The 18,728-nt window shown below is 27.8% G+C and overlaps 1 protein-coding gene across 3 annotated transcripts; it reads left to right on the forward strand.

The window, feature by feature from the left end:
* The first annotated feature begins 333 nt into the window (after positions 1–333).
* Positions 334–13,507, forward strand: LOC139426200 (phospholipase A2 inhibitor beta-like). 3 transcript variants are annotated; one of them, XM_071184079.1, is made up of 5 exons: positions 334–489; positions 4,081–4,189; positions 7,128–8,248; positions 10,880–11,203; positions 11,952–13,507. In XM_071184079.1, exons 2-4 carry the CDS (start codon positions 4,184–4,186, stop codon positions 11,175–11,177), a joined length of 1,425 nt encoding a protein of 474 aa, XP_071040180.1. In that variant the 5' UTR covers positions 334–489; positions 4,081–4,183; the 3' UTR covers positions 11,178–11,203; positions 11,952–13,507. The 3 variants fall into 3 exon arrangements, with proteins under 3 accessions (XP_071040180.1, XP_071040178.1, XP_071040179.1); XM_071184077.1 differs by having other exon boundaries at positions 335–489; positions 10,880–13,507; XM_071184078.1 differs by having other exon boundaries at positions 476–694; positions 10,880–13,507.
* The last annotated feature ends 5,221 nt before the right edge of the window (positions 13,508–18,728 follow it).

Genomic DNA, 18,728 nt, shown 5'->3' on the forward strand with positions numbered 1-18,728 from the left:
CAATCCGTTTTGCTTCCTCTCTTAATTCAGAGGCATGTCTCGGTATTCCCCCCCCCCCCGGATGCTGTCACTCCTTGCGCATTACGCTTTTTTTACAACAACGACTGTTGAAATAGTAAGCATCAGGCATGCTTATTATCAATACGTAAACTTCTTCAGAAAAATGATTTGCATTTTTAAAAAAAAATAGAAAAAGTCGTTTAAGCATGTTTAAAATTCTAAAAGCATGATCTTTATAAAGCCTTAGTTAAATATAAACAACAAACGTTATCAGTTTTTGCTTCCTGAAGTTTGCAAAACTTTTTTTTAAATGTTTCCAACGAAATCTTAGTTTAAAAAACTTCGAGCATTAAATTTTTATGCTTAAGAAATGTCTATTTTATCTTCATTTCCATGGCAACGTTGTCTGTGGTCGCACCTTGGATTGAAGATAAGTTGGAAAATCGCTAAATGGCATTGCGACATGATTACCCTCTTCACTAAATACAGGTATGCTGACTATTTGATTGATTTTTAATTAATATTTATTGCAGTATCGTCATAGTGAAAGTAATTGATGATGATTTAATTAGATTTAGAGTAATCAGGTGTTATGCTCGTATTATTGCTCAATAAGTATGCAAAATTTTTAAAAAATAAACGTAACTAAACTGATAAGGAATATTTGAAGAAAATGAAATGAATCCCTTAAAAAGTTAGTTTTTTAAACATCCTTAAAATTATAGATTGTTATTATTTTAAATATTTTTGTCATATATTTATGATATAATATAAAGTTGTTCTAAGTATTCCATATTTTATGCGTAATACATTTTTTAAATAAAAAATAATACTTTCTTTAAATACAGGTGTGCTAATTGAAGGATTGATTCTTTATTGTGGCTTTGTTATTGGTTAGTGAAAAGTCAATTAGTTCGTAATAAAAAATAAGATTTAGAGTAATTTGTGTTGTGATAATTGCGTATAACTTTCTTTTTTTTAAAAAAAATGTGCTTTAACTGTTATCTAAAAATTTCGGATTAAAATTACAGGCTAGATACTACGGATTGATATTATTTGAAATTTTGTAATACATTTATGATATAATGTTGTTATAAGTATTCTATATTTTAAGTGCAATATATATTTTTAAATACAAAAAATACATTCTCAAATTCTCTCATGAAATGCAGGTGTGCTAATTGTTTGATTTATTTTTAATTCATTTTCATTGAAGTGTCTCCATTAGTTCGTAATAAGTTAAAAACATTTAGAATAATTTATGTGTTGTGATAGTTATGCATAATAGTATTTTTGTTGCCTGAATTGACGAGAAATTTAGGAAGAAAATTAAATCCATCAATTACGGGTTTAAATATTAGACATTAATATTGAGTAAAATATTTTCTTCCTTTTTTTTATAATACCGTGTTATTATTTCTATTGTGTTTATTATTTCCAATTTTCAATTGGTCATTAAAAGGTGACCACAAAGTGAAATCAGAAAAGCATATTCTATTTTCTTCTCTTCTGTTCTTATTTTCGGATTTTGTTCAAAATATTTAAGAATTTGTACGATATATTTCTGTGCGTAATAAAAATATGAATAACTGCTATTTGAAGATCAATGAGGGAAGAATGGTTTTTGTTGAAGTTGTGTTGTATTTTTAGGAATGCAAAGTTTGGACAAATTAGTAACATAAAAAATTCATTCTCCCCGAGAATTATTACGTAGTGAAAAGGGGTCGTGCTAGGTGAAAATGATTCCTGCAAATCTTGAATTTTTTCTCAGAATCAGCTTTCATGGAAATTAACCATTCTTCCGCCTAGATCTCCATTTGCGAGAAATAACTAAAAAATAGCAAAAACTCAATTCGTTGAACAATGTACAAGAAACAAAAACATCCAGAAAAATTTACGGGAAAACTGACAGCTAGGTTAATAGTGTAAAACCGTTGAAAATTTACGAGCTAAATCAGTCGCTTCAACAGTTTTTTACCATACAAAAAACAGGTTTTCCATAAAAAGCATAAATAATATATGTAATCAGAATATATCTAAAAAAAAAAATTAGTTTTTACAACAAAAATTACAAATAAAGATAAACCTGTTGTCTTTACATACTTTTACCGTATGCGAACAAGTTTTCTCTGTGTGGAATTTACAGAATAAATCTGTACTCACACCAGGTGTGAAAATTTCATCGTCGGTAGAATTTGCATCGACTAGTCATTGCTGAATTTCGAACCTGGGTCACTTTATTTATTAGGTACACGCTCATTCTCCTGAGCCACTGCGGCTGAAGTGCTATATTATGAAGAAATTGCGATGGTGAAAATATCACATCCATAATATATCAATTTAATAATAGAATCGCAGTTTTCTTTATACGATGTTCGAAGCCATAAAGTGATTGTTAAAATGTTAGAGCAAGTATAGAAAATAATCATTAAATTATAAAAAAATGGGTAAAGTTATATTACGGAACACAAAACTTCAACTAACGGTTTTAGTATGTTTGTGATTAGGGTTAAAAACGGTGAAAAACCGTTTTTTTAACAAAACGTCTTTAAACCGTTAAATATGCGGAAAAATCGCTAGAAAACAACGGGTATTTTTTACGATGAAAATATAAATGATATATCAAATATTTGTTAACAAAATAATATTTGCAGTGGATTTTGTTGTATAATGATAAATAATTTTGATAATATTTCAAATTTATTCCGATTTATTTTCTTCGTTTTTGCTATTAAAAATTTTTATAATGAGATTTGTTAAATTTTATATTAAAACAGGGTAAGTTTTATATAATAGAAGGATAAATTTTGCTTTGTTTTCATAAAATCATGTTTTAAGTCATGTAAAGATGATTAAATTATTTTATTCTTAGAATATAATAGAATTGTTCTGTTCTATTATATTCTGAATGTTTTGATGTATTAAGCTTACATTTATTTATTTTGTGTATATAATACTTATGTAATTTATATACATTAATTCTTGAACTTATAATTTCAGAAAATATTTGGTAAATATGTATGCATGTCTACAATATTTTTGTAACAAATATGAATGGATAAAAGTAATTTAATTCATATTTATAAAAAAACCTACAAAAAAAAATTCCAACTTCTAATTATACCTGACGTGAAATTGCCCCTTTCATGTTTTTCCCCCGTAACTGTTTTGTTTACGTCATGATTGTGGTCATGCGTCATAATAAATTAATCATTCTAGGATACATTTGTCAGACTTAGATAATGATTTAAAAATTACTACAATCGACACATTGATTTTTCTAGTAAGTACGTTCCATTTCTGAAGAAAAATGAAAATTTTATTCAATAATTTAGAAAAATATATATATAAATAAATAGAGATAGAACATATAATTCGTAATTCAAGGCAAAATAATAATAATAATTTACTATAAGTACTTCTTGCCTAATAATGGATATGTAATAAGTAACTAATTTATGTCCCTTAACAATTATGTCACTAATTTATGTACTAAGTTTAACTTCGAACGGTATAAAAAAAACTACACAAGACATGTTAATTTATAAGTGAAAGTAATTAGTTTAATTATGAACTCAATCACAAAACGTAGTTCTTTGTTTATTTGGCGAAATTTCAGTATTTCTCCAAACCGTTGGAACCAGTAGCGCGAATAAAAAAACACTACTATTTATTTTAAAAACTGGTTGATATAAAGACAATTTAACGCTGAAAACAATGTTTAATCATTATTTACAATCAGTTTTAATTTTTTGATTAGTTGATAAACAGAAACACTTCTAATTTTTGGGTGTGAAAATTTTGATGTATGTATATAATCTAAATTACTCTAAATGATTAAATCAAAAATCTAGAAGAAATCGGTTGAATATTCGTGAAGAAATAAAAATTCAACTTCAAATAAATTTAATTTTTATATTTATTTTAAATTAAAGTTAACTTCTGAATTCAAAATTTTGAAAATATAATTGAATGTGCAGTTGTTAACAAGCAATGAAAAATTTAAAATAATGTCTTGACATTTGAAATAGGATTGGAAAAAGATGAATTATACATATATTTATTTATTTTTTATTTTAGACAAAGTGTTCCGAAGAGCATGCTTTTTATACGGTGGATGTAACTTATACTAAACTTATACAAATTTTTTGATGAGCAAATTGATCTACGCTTAGAAATTCAAATGCAGGTAAGAAAATGTGCTATAAATTTTTTGAGTGTTACCTTTCTTTCAAATTTAGTAAAACAGACACATACAAAGGTAAGAAGTAATAAAATTGTATCAAAGTGATACTTATAAAGTATTCCAATGTGGATTTACGTTCAAAGATTTAAAACAAAACAATTTCTAGCTGTTAATGTTTAATATATTAGTTATCAAACTAAATTTTACATTTCCTGAAATTACGCATATATATTTAACTTCTTTTCTACTTTTTAATTTGTTCGATAGACCGAATGCGGTTTAGCATTTTCGGAAAGTTCCGTTGGACGCTTGTCTTCTACCCTGTCAGTGTTCTTCAGCTTTCTGATCGCAGAGCAGTACAGATACACTGTAAAAAATACTGGATCAAATTACGTTATAAAGTACCGGTATTTTCGATGTATTATCCGTAAACTCCATTTTCGTCGTAAAATATTCTATTGTATTTTTACAGTATTTATTTAAATGGAGTGATTCGGTGATTTTATAGTAATTATTACTGTAAAAATAATTTTACAGTATTATATATTTAATTAGAGTACTTCAGTGATTTTGCGGTAATTATTACGGTAAAAATTACGGTATACCAGAATTTTTGTTCTCCAACATGTTCCAATAAAAATTATGGATTTTACGGTAAAAAATACCGGCAAGTTGAGTGCCGGTATTTCTAACCATAAATTTATTCTTACTTTTTTACAGTGTAGATCTATTTTCCGAGCCCTCTAACCATCTCAAATTTGGTCTGCCGTTTTCTTTTTTCTTCGAGTACATGTATATTTAAACCCTTCGACGCAGAACTTTGAGTAAACATATTTTCCAAAGTTTTTTCATTATTTTATATTTATTTGAGTAAATTAGTAAAAAATATTATATTAAGCATTTAAATTACTTATGGTTATGAAATACAACATGAAACATCGGTGGTTTTCTTTGCTTTAAAAGTAAAATTGTCCAAAAACGGCTCACTTTTAAACAATAATTTTCTAAATTTACGCCTATTTACAGTTATTTAGATCTAATAAAATTAGTCATTCATCATTGAAATTTCTTTAATTTTCAAAATCAATTATTTATAAATTTTTAAAAATGAATAAAGATAAAATGTTTCAAACTACTTTGTTTGGATTTTATATTTTATTATTACAAATGTAATTTCAATAATCAAAAAGATTTTTTGTAGTAATTATTACACTGCTTCGTTTACATCAGATTTATATGCCAAAATATATTTTTGCTTTTAATTAGAACGTCAGGAAAAAATCTAAATAAAATGAACACCGTTGTCCCTTATGTGTCAAAAGGTTAATGAGCATGGCAAAATTATAGAAATTATATAATTTTCGCTTGTAGAATGCAATATAAATAAATAATTTAATTTAAATAAATTTGCTCTATAAATTTATTATGAATCAACTATTTCTGTGTCTGTGTTCCCTTGCTGTATCTACTGTGTTTGTGCTCTCTCACAGTATCAATAAATAAAAAAAAATTTGCTATCTTCAACCTGATGCAACATACTTGGATGAAATTCAGATATTTTGGCAAATAAATTTGGTACAAGCGAACCCTCCTCACATATACGTAATGTTGTTGTTGTCATGGACCAATAAGGAACTGGGGGGTGCGATTGTTCTATTTTCCAATGGCGCAGTCTATATCCAAGAATTCAACTTCTATCACACCCATACGTCACACCCGTTAATAGTATGGACTCATTCATAACATCCATTCATTTATCCAAATATCGTAATTTTGATCTGAACCCGAGAAGGATCAATCTAGAATCCAGTATCCCTAGTGGTATAATGTGTTATGGGAACATGGAGTACTTTATAACTCAACAGATTTAACGTGCACCAGTCAGCGGCGATCTGGATTCGAACCCCTGTTCTCACGAACGTGAGTCCGAAGCCTTATCATCCAGGCTATCCCGACTCGACATATACGTAATGAAAAGTAAAAATAACTTTTCGCGTTGCTTTAATATTTTGAATGAAGTACTTGCTTTATATGAAGTTGCTATGAATGAAGTTGCTTCAATATTTTGAATGAAGCAGCTAAAATTATTTAATGTTTAGGGGGTAAGAGCTATTTCACAAGAAAAAGTAACTATTTTATTGAAGAAACAATCCATTTTATAATTAAGAGAAATTATTACCCAAAAAAATGTAACAATTTTATAGAGGAAAGTATTAATTTTATAGTGGAATACCATTTTAAAAGGAAAAGTAAATATTTTATGAAGGATGGTATTAATTTATAATCTGTAGCAATTCTTTTATAGAGGAAATTATTCGTTTCTAAGGAGAAAGTGACCATTTTATAAGGGAAATTACAATTTTGGTAGAGAAAGATGTTCATTTTTAGGTAGAAAAAGAGGAATTTTCGAAAGTGTTTTGTGTACAGTTTATTATAAGAGAACTATGCATTATGTAGTGAAAAAATAACAGTTAGTAATACTGTTTTTGTAAATTTAATTCTTAATTATAACACCTAATGAATATTAATAGAACGAACTCTTTTGTTGAAAAAAACTAAATTCATCCTTTTTTCTACACCGTGAAAAAATTTCGGACAAAAAATCAGATATGCTGTAATTTTTATAGCAATAATTATTGTAAATCCACTGAATCACCCTAATTAAATAAATATTTCTGAGAAATTACTTGATTATATGTTAAGGTGAAAATGGACATAGCGTGATTTTTATAATAATAATTATTGCAAAATCTTCGAATCACACTAACTAAATAAATATTAATGTAAAAATTACTTGAAAATATTTTACGGTAAAGAGGGATTTTACGGATAATGCATTCAAAGTGCCGGTACCTAATACCACAATTCGATCCAGAATTTTTTACAATGCAGTACGCAAAGTATAGTTAAAAATTTTTATTCATTTATTATTATTTTTCAGAAAATGAAAAAATCACCCCAAGGAAGATTATACAAAGCCATGACATTTGCCATAACTTTCCCATTGCTGGTCTGGAGCCAGGTAACAGGCGCACCTGACTCGTTATGCCCCGCAGTTTGCGTTTGCCATAACTTGCAAGATGAAGGACTCTATAAATTAGACTGCTCTCGGGTAGATCTGTCAATAGTGCCACCCCTTGATGACTGGCCAGCTAATGTCACTCATATGGACCTAAATTCCAATAAAATTACAGCCTTGGACGTTGAACTAGGTCATCCCACAGTAGAAGTTTTGGACTTAAGCGATAACCGCATTGCGACTGCCGTTCAGTATGCTTTTGGAGGTCTTACTAAATTGAAATATTTGAATTTAGCAAATAACGCTATTTCGTCATTTGCTGACAATGGATTCTATGGTCTTGATCATCTACTGGCACTGAACATAAGCGGCAATAACTTGCACGTTATTCCAGATCGACTTTTGTATAATTTCCTTGGCCTGCAAGAGTTATCACTGGCTAATAATCCATTAACTCACATCGATCCCATTAATTTAAATCGTATGGTGGCTTTGAAATGGTTGGATCTCAGCAATACTAATCTGTACTCGATGCAACCGCATATATTCCATACCACACCGCAGCTTGAATTTCTGGATTTATCTTCCAATGATTTCCACGAAGTGCCAACGGATGCTTTGAGAAGTGCCAAGAGTCTGAAGTACCTTAAATTGAACGAGAATCCAGTGGATAGACTGGATAAGAAGTCTTTCATCAAACTGAGTACACTGGAAGTTTTGGAATTGAATGAAATGGATCAGCTTGAAAAAGTTTTCACTCAAGCTTTTTCGAGTTTGACGAGTTTGCGTGTGCTTGAAATGAAATACAATCGATATCTGACGGTTATTGATGCTCGGGCGTTTGATGGATTGTTCAATAACACGAGGCCAACACTTCAAGAACTGGATTTGGAAGGAAACAAGATATCTAAGATGGATAGAGACATGGTGCCGTGCGCAAAGTTGAAAAAGTTCAACGTTCAGACAAACCCTTGGCAGTGTGATTGCAACTTAAGGTGGATCAAAGAGTGTGATATCCAACAGATTTACGCTGCTGATTTAAGGTAAACATACATTCTTTTTATATGTTTTTAAACCTGTTTTAAAAATTAAATCAGGCATTTTATTGAATATTTAAAGCGCGTTCATCCATTGAATAAAAGTTCAACACCTTTATTTAGTCGATGCTATAATAATGTTATCTATATATATATTTCTCTTACACGGCGATAAAAAAAAAGCCTCATTACAACTCCCCGAATGGCAACGCTAGAAAATAGACCAATGATTTCTGCTAGAAATGTCACATGCCAAATCTAGCTAAGATGGCTCAACATATAGCGCTTTTAAAAACGGAAACTGAAATAACCAAGGAGAGCATAAGCTAGGCAGAAGTCTTTGTCGATAGATCTCTATTTTAGTTTTTTGTCGAAAGCGTTTTTTTTTCACGAATTTATGTGTTACGAATTTATTTGACAATTTTTGATTTATATCACGAATTTATTTGCTTTACTAGAATTTATTTGTTTATGCAGGTTTTTCCATTGCAATTCACTTATTTAAATTTTTAATAGACTTAATTATAGCCGAAATTTTAACCTTTTTAAAGAGATATCAGTTTTAGAAATTTTATCTTAAGATTTTATACTATAGCACATTTCTAATAGATTTAACGAATTACATGTCATTTATTTGAATTCAAATTTATTTTAAGGACTCAGTATTTACTAAAAAGATGTAATTTTTTTTAGAAAAAAAAGTTGTTATATGGATTTAAATGATTGTTTTGAATTCTTAGAATTTTGAGCATTTGCAATGTACCTAAGTTAGTAGCGAGCGAAACGAGCTTGGTTTGCGGAGCAAACCATATAAGATTGCGTGGCAATTTTAGGGGGTTGGCGAGCGTTAGCGAGCAGGGGGCGCAGCCCACTAGTATACTATATTTCTTCAGAGGCCGTTTTCATGAATTTCTTTTAAATCAAGCATAATTGGTCTTTCTTTTTTTTATTGCTTTTTAACTTTCGTTATTGCAATTTAGGATGGAATGTGACATTCACCAGATTTTTAAGAACGTGAAAAACAAATGTTTTATATTCCTTTTGACAAGTGTCTTCGCGAAAATATTATTTGAAATCGAGGATTTATAATTTTGAACCGGCGTTGAACAACCCAAATCCGAATATATGACGTTTAATGTAATTTTGAACTCAAGAAGAAACAAATACTAAGTTGAGAAGTAAATTTAACCGAATATAGCGTTTTCATGCCATGCTCTAAGGCAGAGGTTCTCAAAAGGTGTTCAGAGGAACCCTAGGGTTCCAGAAAGATGTACAGGGGTTCCATGAGTTAGGAAATTTTTTTTAACCAGCAAGTATTTTTGAAATTTTTTAGTAGGCTAACCTAGAATATATTATTTATTTAATATTTCGGTTATTTTTATGATTATTAAATCAAAAAAGAAGTAACAAAATTTTAAAATGTCAGGAATTATTTCTTAGCCTAAACATGCACAAGTATTTCTCATTGAACTTTGAGATTCAAAATAAAATAACTAAATTCTAGAAGAAAAAAAATATTTTTCTCCGATAATCTCTCTAACAGTTTAAAACAGTTCTTCTTCAAAAACCACAACTCAGTTTATTTTATTCACTTAGACTTGTGCAAGCGTCAAAAAGCTTCTGTAAACTTATGAATCTAACTGCCAAGCATATAAATTAATTTTAAGACAGTTATTGATGGAACATTTCATAAATTTCATCCTTCAGAATAACTATTTTCACATTAATTTGTTTTTCTTTACTCTTCTTTATTTCTTCTCTTCGTCTTTTTTGTCTTTTCTTCTTTTTTTCTAGTACATTCGTAGCTGTTAATGAACTTTTTTAAAAGTAATAGATCCGCCAAACGAAACTCGACTTTTTAGGCTTCTGTAGCCGAAAAAATTTGGGATACTCTGCTCTGAGGTATCATGATAAAACTACCACACTTGCCAAATTTTAACACAAGTTATAAAACCATATTTTATTTGCTAAATTATCTTTTTCATTAATCTTCTTTACCTTTTCGGGAAAATAAGGAAAAATATTTAGTTTTTGTCTAGATGTTTTTAGGAATATTTTTAGTTGAAAATATTTATTTGTAAATATATCATTGATTTTTCATAGCGAATGTTTAGCTATTTCACTATATATGTTTCGACTTCAAAAAAACATTCATTTTTTCTATGTTTCAAGATGTAAGAGCTATAAAAAAATATTTATAAGTGATTTGTTCATAAAAATAGGTTTTTACGGACAATAACTGAAAAATACAGAAGAACAAGAACCGAAACTTAAATTCCGACTGTTAGGAGTTATAAAGTATACGAAAAAGGAATCCCAGTTTATTGAAAGTACACTCTCTATATCTCGAACTTCAATAACTCGAAAACCTCGTTATATTGAAGAAAATATTTTTCCCCTTGGAAAAATAATTTTAAAAAATTCAATATATAATATCGAATTTTTTTAAAAAAAAATTCTATTAATTATTGTTAAAATTCATTAAAAAATTACCGAGCTTTTTGGTGTTTCCAAAGAGCCAGACATATGGTAAACTTTAATATATTCTGATAGTGTTGATTATATTTTTTCTCATTGTAATAATAAATCATTCATTACAGAAAATTTAAAAATAATGATTTTTTTCTATTTCCCCAGATGCATGTACCCGAAGAAATTTGAAAACGCCCACATTTTCGATATGAGTGAAGAAGAATTTTCTTGCGATTATCTAACTTATAGTAATTCACCAGCTGCTTTGCATCATAACAGAGTCATCAAAAGCCTAACTGTGGCAATCACTGTATGTTTTTTGGTGGCTGTTGCACTTGGAATAGCTTTCACCTACAAATGGAAAAGTATTAAGTCCTGGTACAAGTATAAAACTCAAGGTCCTGGTGCAGTGTACTATGTTCGAGCCAGGAATTCGCCTGGTCCAGCTATAAATGCAAGCTAGATTCTATTCAGCAAATACTCTTCCAGGTACGGTAAAAAGTTTATAAACTGAGAAGAAACTATTTTTTTTTTCATTTTCTGAACTGAAGAAACTGTGAAGAACGTTGTTTTTTATCTTTTTAGAAATAAAACAAAATAAAACGGAAATGTTTTGTTACAAAATGTACGGACTTTGCTGGAATAAGGTTTTAGTAAAACCTTGGAACGTTTGAAAGCGTAATATTGTTCAAATTTGCTAAAACCTTAACAACCTTAACATGATGTTAAGTATAACTATAGCATTATTTTTTCTTATGCTTTATTAGATATTATAGTTCACATTGATTCAAAAATTGATTCAATTTACCATCTTGACTTTGTTAGAATAGGGTTTTAGTGAAAATCTGAAACGTGTGAACTGGTTATTTCGTTTAAATTTGTTGAAACCTTAACATGATGTTAAGTATAACCATTGTTTTATTTTTCGTCAACTTAAATTAGTTCAAATTGGTTCATTTACTAGGGTTCATTTATCAACATTTTACTATGGTTTCAGCAACCTTGCACTCTATTCTGGGTCAAGGTACTAATATCATGGTTGAACTTCAGACCCATTTTTCTGTGATTGTAATTTTTAAGCTCTTAGTGAATGATTCATCATTTACAGATTTTTAATATTGTAATTGAGTGTTAAAATTTTTTAGTATGAATTAAGTATATTTTTTTTGTTTGGTTTTACTTATGTTTTTTTTTTATTATTATTAATTTTTTTTATTTTTATTTTTTATTTTTTTAGTTTTGTTGAGTAAAAAGGAAGAATTTTTTGCAAGACAACGACAGACTACTAAACGATCAATGTTAAATCATAAGGAGATAAAAAATGCTGATGAATATTTGTTCAAAGTTTAGAAAAGGCAAAAAATTACTAGATCTAGTTTTAATTTAATTTATAAAGAAAAAAAATATAACATGAAGGAATATCTTGCTTTCTTTGAAATTAACATTGCCTTGTGATTCCTTTTCTGATATTTTAATTTCTTTACTTTGTGCTTTTAAATAAAGAAAACATATTTTAAATTTTAAAAACAACTTTTTTTCCTATTTTTATTTATATTACTGTAAGTTCTTGTGAATTTCTTTAAAAATGGTCTTACGCTAAATTTTAAGTTAAAAAAAAAGTCGCAGTTTTAAATAAATAGCTTTAATAAGTTGAGAACTACTAGTTTTTATCAAACCATTTAGTTTTTATTGTAACCATGTAGTTTTTGTCCTATTTTCCTTACTATAATAATTTTATTTCCTAATATTAAATCAAATGTAACATATGAATGAGAAAAATCTTGGTCATATTTATTTCATAACATTAGTACATTTTTACTATGTAGTATTATAACTAAATAAACTAGGTTAAACTTCCCGCAAAATATGGTCTTGATTGAAAAACTAAAATAGGGGACTTTAAATTTGAGTGACATTTTTTTTAAAAATATTTTAGTTTAAGTAACCTATATAAAAATTTAAGCAATTACATTTGCGTCATATATAATAAGGTTAAATTATTTTAAAAATATTATGAGATTGAAGCAAAGAAAATTTCTACTACTTTAAGTTAAGCTTCCACACATTAAAATTGCTTCTACTTTTTACACACGTATTTAATTTTTTTCAAATTCTTTTGTTCATTTAAAATCATTTTCACTAATTTATTTTTCTTGGAACTTGTTTTCATTTCTTAAAAAATGTGTTACAAAACGAATATGTAAAAATGTGTTACAACATTTTTACATATTTGTTTTTGCTGCCATTTTATTTTACATTCGACATGATTATATACGTACCTATATTTCTGAAAGAAAAAGGGATGAAGAATGATTGTTTTGCATTTGTTTCCTTCCTGTGTATCAAAATTGACCAGAAATGATTGTAAATAGATTTTTGTTTTTAGTTCTATTAGTTTTTGCTAATTAAATTCTTCTTCGAAAATATATTTTGAAGAAAAAAAACAAGTAGTCTTTGTGTAATGAATATCTCTGTAAATTGAAATTTGTGTTTTGCACTTACTTCCTACGTGTATCACAATTGAACAGAAACGTTTGTAAATACAAGTTGCTTTAGTTTTCAATAATAAAAATATTTTTCTTTAGTTTCTTTTTGGGAAAATAAGAAAAACATATTTAGTATTTGTCTGGATGATTTTGAGAGTTTTTTTAGTTTAAAATATTTAATTATTCATATGTCATTGATTTTTGTAGCAAATGTTTAGCTGTTTCGTCATATGTTTCGATATTACAAAATCATGATCATTTCTTGTATGTTTCAAGATGTAAGAGTAATAAAAAATTTTAAAAATGATTTTTTCATGCAAGTATGTTTTTACTGACAATTACTAAAAAAATACAAAAGAACAGGAACCGAATCTGAAATTCAAACTTTAAGTACACGAAAAAGGAATCCCAGTTTATATGCTTTTCATCGATGTATCATAACCTACAAGTAAAACTTGGTATAAACCGATTCCTTACAACGATTCCATTGACATTATGAAGTTAATAAATTCATTTCACTGCTATCAGAAAACATTTAACTGTCAAACCTCGAGACATAGCATCGTTCTTTTAACGTTGGAAATTTTTGTAACGTATATAATTAGTTAAGTATAATTTTAATACCCTTTCCTTAGGTGCAAATATTTATTTTTTAAATCAAAATTTCATTTCGAATTTTCGCAAATTTTAATAATCCAGAGACATATTGCTAGAAGTCCAATATTATAATACCTTCAAGACATTAATTTTTAAGATACAAAAATTGTTTGTTTATAACAAATTAAACGAAATATTAGCTTTCTGCTATAGCGGCAAAAATTCGTTCGGGGAAAATGCAATCATTTTTCTGTAATTAAAATTAACAAATTTATACGAAGGAAGACAAAATAGAAAACGCTTTTGTTTATATCTAATATTAATGTAGAAAGTGATCATCATTTCACCTTATTTTCCTCTTTTAATCATAATCCTTTAAGTTATTATTGTGGAACAACACCAGCTAAATTATCATCCTATATAAAAATGAAAAAATCTTTTTCTGTTATCAACAATATTGCCATATACTTCAAATGGACGTACAACTCAATAAATAAATAAATAGACCCACCTGAATAACTTTTAATCTAATGATCGGATCATCATGTTCCAGGACTCATTCTTAATAGTTCGATAGGGTGACGTCAAATATTCTAAAAAGGGTTAAAATTAATTCTAAAGATAAAGATTAAGATTAAGTCTATAATTTGACTTTCTGAGGTAAATCTTACATTAGATACCCTTTTTGTTGTGGATTTTCTTGCGATCAACGGCGTCCTGGAGTTTATTTGACATACGTCAGATTAAGAAAATAAGCAGTAGCAAAATCAAATATACTAATTAGTTAGTGCAAATGGTCTTATAAGTTTGGAAGTTAGACACAAAAAAGTACTTTCTCTTATTAAACATTTGTTATATTCTCTGATTAAACATACCTTTTTTTTCCCCGATGGATTCGAATTTCTGACCCCCAAAATATAGTATCCATAATCTGGAAATATAATCCTAATAGTTCGGTCAGAAGTGCGGTTTAAAGCTTGGACCATTTAATGTTAACTTTAGTTTTTGCGTATTTCATTATATTCCGAAATTTTTTTAAGTGATTTGAAAATTTTTTGCATGCAATCATAAAATTCCTTTTTCTAAAGATAATTTCTTGCAAAATATAGCTTTCAGTAAATATTTATTATTTTATTTAATGGTAATCGAAAAATTTTAGAATTGTAAGGTATAAAGCATTTACATCATTTGAAAGAATGCAATTTTAAATGGCGAAATGGGGAATCGGTCGAATAGTTCATGAGAAATAAAAAAAATTCATATTTGTCAAAATTTGGTTCCCTACCTCCTAATTTATTTTTTTTCTGACTTAAAATTCATAACTATGAAAGCAAAAGTCAATTTAAATCGTAGAGGAAAAACTGTTTCGCTTTGATCTGAGGTAAACAATAACTAATTAGCTTCGTGAAACGTTATTTGTTGTTAATTAGTTAATTAACGTTATTCATGCCATAATGTAACGTTATTCATGCCAATATGTGAACAGCTTCTGCAGAGCGAAATATTTATTTTTATTTTCATTTATTTATTTTTAATTAAGTCAGTTAAACATTGTTTGTTCTTTTTTTTATTTTTTTTTTATTATTTTATTTTTTTAATTTTTTTTTTTTTTTTTTTTGCCGCATTTGTATAAGGATATGTTTTATTCAAATAAATAATAAATAACGGAGAATATATTTTCACTTTTACTTTCAAATGAGTGTGTGTAAATGTAAATAGAATTTACAAAATTTAGTAACACGAAATTACAAAAGATAAGTTGCGTTAAGATAGCTATTAATTATACTGATTAAATAAATAATTAAATTATTAAATTTTATTTTGTTTTTTTCGAGTTCACTAATAAAAATAGGCTCATTACACATGCAAGTAGTTGGTTCGTAAATACACATTTTATTTATCTTGTATTTAATTTTTCAAGAATAAAATTTTTTCTTATTTTATCTTATTTTTTTATCTTATAGGACACTATTCTTTAAGAAAATTTGTTTATAATAGATGGCAGCACTAGTCATTAATTTTGGGTCTTAAAGGGATAAGAAAAGATATTTCCGTATAAAACGAATAATTTTAAATAATTTTTACGGTAATTGTTATTCGAAAATATTTCTGCCTGCCGTTAAAAAACTTAATTTTGTAATGTTGAGCTGTAGTTTGATTCATGTATGATTGTATGAATAACACGAAGAAAAAAAAGAAAGAAAAAAACATTTTGTATTGATCTGTTGTTGTTTTCCCTTCAGTATTAATAATAGTTATTAAAGATGTCACTAGATGGCAATCAACTCTTTTAATTTTCTAAAAGTAAGCAGAAAGGAAAAAACATTTTTTTCATATATAGACATTCCGTGTTCATTAAAATTTGTTTTCTGAAAAAAAATTAGTGTTAATAATTTTTCTTTTTCTTATTTTGTATTGTTTGCCTTCTCAAATAAATTTAAGTTAGCACATGAAAAATAAAATGTTTTGATAAACGATGCATTTTTATTATTTTAATTCATATAATATTATACTTATTTTTTAAAAGGAAATTTCACCTTAATTCTGCGCCTGCTCTGTATTTCTTTATAATACAACAAATAAAAAACAAGCTTAAAAAAATTTAAAAATGCTAATTAGAACTTATTATTATTACAATATTTTTTTGTTTGTTTTGTTTTTTTAAGTAAAATTTTGCTTTAGTTTCGCGGCTATGTTCTAATTTAGAGATTAGATAGTATTGTATTAGATTAATTGTATTTTTTTTAGATTGCATTGCTTTATAGTATGATAAATAAAAAACAAGTTAAAAGCAACAATTTTTTTTTTTAAAGTGCTAATTAAAAAAATGGAGCAGCTGGTTTTAAAACGAAAGAATTACAAATTAATTATAAATTAATTACAAAGAATATTCCAGCAAACACTCAAGCTATGGTCGAGGATTTCTTTTACTCTCTGTCGGTCATTCGCACACTCAGATAAACACTGGACCTATCATTATAAAATGAAATGAAAACAGAAATATAAACATTGGAAGCTAAAATTAACTAATTTGAGGATAATTTTACTACATTCTAGCTAACCAAACTATTTTTATAGGCTTATTCCTTTGACACAGATGAAACAACGGTGTCGCATTTATATATTTTTTTCTGACGCTCTAATTGCAAGCAAAAAAATATTTTGGTGTTTTTAATTACCAAAACAAAAGCGTTCTAACAGTTATCAAAAAAATCAATTAGATTATTGGAATTATATTTGCACTAAAATAAAAAATAAAAAAAGTAGTTCGATTTTTTTAAATTCATATTCAAAAATTTGTCAGTAATTGATTTTGTAAATTGAATAAATTTCTATGATGAATAAGTGTTTCTCTTAGATCTAAATAATATCAATTAAGTGCTAATTTGAAAAATTTCCGTGAGTTGTGTTTGGAAGATTTTACTTTAAAAGCAGAAAAATACACCTGAGTCTTATGCTGCAGTTCATAACCTTGAATTATTAAAATGCAAAATAAATGATTCACTTATTTCGACCTAAATTGATAAAAAGAAAAAGGAAAAAAGTTTGAAAAATATGTTTGACATAAATTCTGCTTCAAAAGGTTAAAAGTCTATATCACTTAGTATTTACTGTTACATTGACAAACGGGTTTTTCTTTTCAATGTGTTTTATACAAAGTCATAATTTAAAAATTACTTTTTCGATATTTCTTTTGAAGTTTGAAAATCCGAAAAAAATATTTGAGCCATATGAAACACCCATGAAAATAAATGTCTGAATAATTAAAATAAATGAAACGGGAAAATAATGAAACGGGAAAATAATGTTAATAATTTGGATTTTGACACATTTAAGTATGCGGTAAATTTTAAAAAAATTTATATTTATATAATCACCTAAAATTCACTTTTTCCCTTCGAGTTTTAAGTTTACAATCACATCGACGTAATCTCTAACTGCTGTAAGAAAAATATAAAAGAAGCCAACAAAGTATATGAATATAATTCAAGGGCATATAGGTTGTGGCAAGTGTTTATGCTTTACAATTTCAAAGCACTATGGAAGTAATATTATAACTATCGTTTGCTATAAATTGTTGCAATTCAGACGTCGAAGGCTTATAGTGGTTGACTATTTCCATTTGAAATTTTATTTTATTTTATAACCGTCGTTGAACAGCCGATCTAATTCTTGAGTTTACGACTTCCAATGTTCAACTCCGCAGCCTTGTAATTTTGACCCCAATCCAGAAGACAAGGGAACTCCTGGATCAGGTATTGGAAGAAATTTGCTTTCGTGGAGGCCTTTTTGTTGCAACTAACCCGCATTTGCGTTGCGTGTGGAGGAAAGCCACGAAAACCTCCCACTGTTAGTCTGACGGCAAGGGGACTTTAACCCATGATCCGTCTACCATTGAGGATATTTTACATCAGCACTATGGTCGGTGAAATTAGGGTGCTCGCTCTATCCCCTGAGCCACCCCGGCTCCTACAGAAGTAATAGCATGAAGTAAGAATGGAGGAAGAGAAAGAAATGTAATGTAATGTTAACTTTATCTGATATCATCGATATAAACTAAAAAAAAAGCCCGTATTTTTTTAGTGCCCCATTCTGTGGAAAGAAGTCATTTAAACAATACTTCACAATGATTAAAAATTGATCAGAAATGTATTATCTGATGTCTTATCAGTTATCATATACTACTGAATTAGTGATCAATGTAGTTAAAAAAAGCAAATTTTTAAACATTTACGCAAATGTCTTTGCTAAAAAACATGCATAAGAAATTCTACTTTTTTTTCCCTCTTAGTCTGTAGTTCAAAACTTGCGTGCTTTAAGCATGAGCACTCATGAGAAATTATAAACAATTCTTTTAAAAACCATATGAGGTATCGAAGGTGGTGTAAAGTACGAAGAAACCTGCTTTTTGAGATAAACACATTGAGAGA

The sequence above is a fragment of the Parasteatoda tepidariorum genome, chromosome 8 (assembly GCF_043381705.1).
Source record: "Parasteatoda tepidariorum isolate YZ-2023 chromosome 8, CAS_Ptep_4.0, whole genome shotgun sequence".
Classification (NCBI taxonomy): Eukaryota; Metazoa; Arthropoda; class Arachnida; order Araneae; family Theridiidae; genus Parasteatoda; species Parasteatoda tepidariorum.

Excerpts from the sequence above, each read along its gene's own strand:
- LOC139426200 (XM_071184079.1), top strand. Across the intron at positions 8,249-10,879 it reads ATTTACGCTGCTGATTTAAG|ATGCATGTACCCGAAGAAAT; the intron begins GTAAACATACAT and ends CTATTTCCCCAG.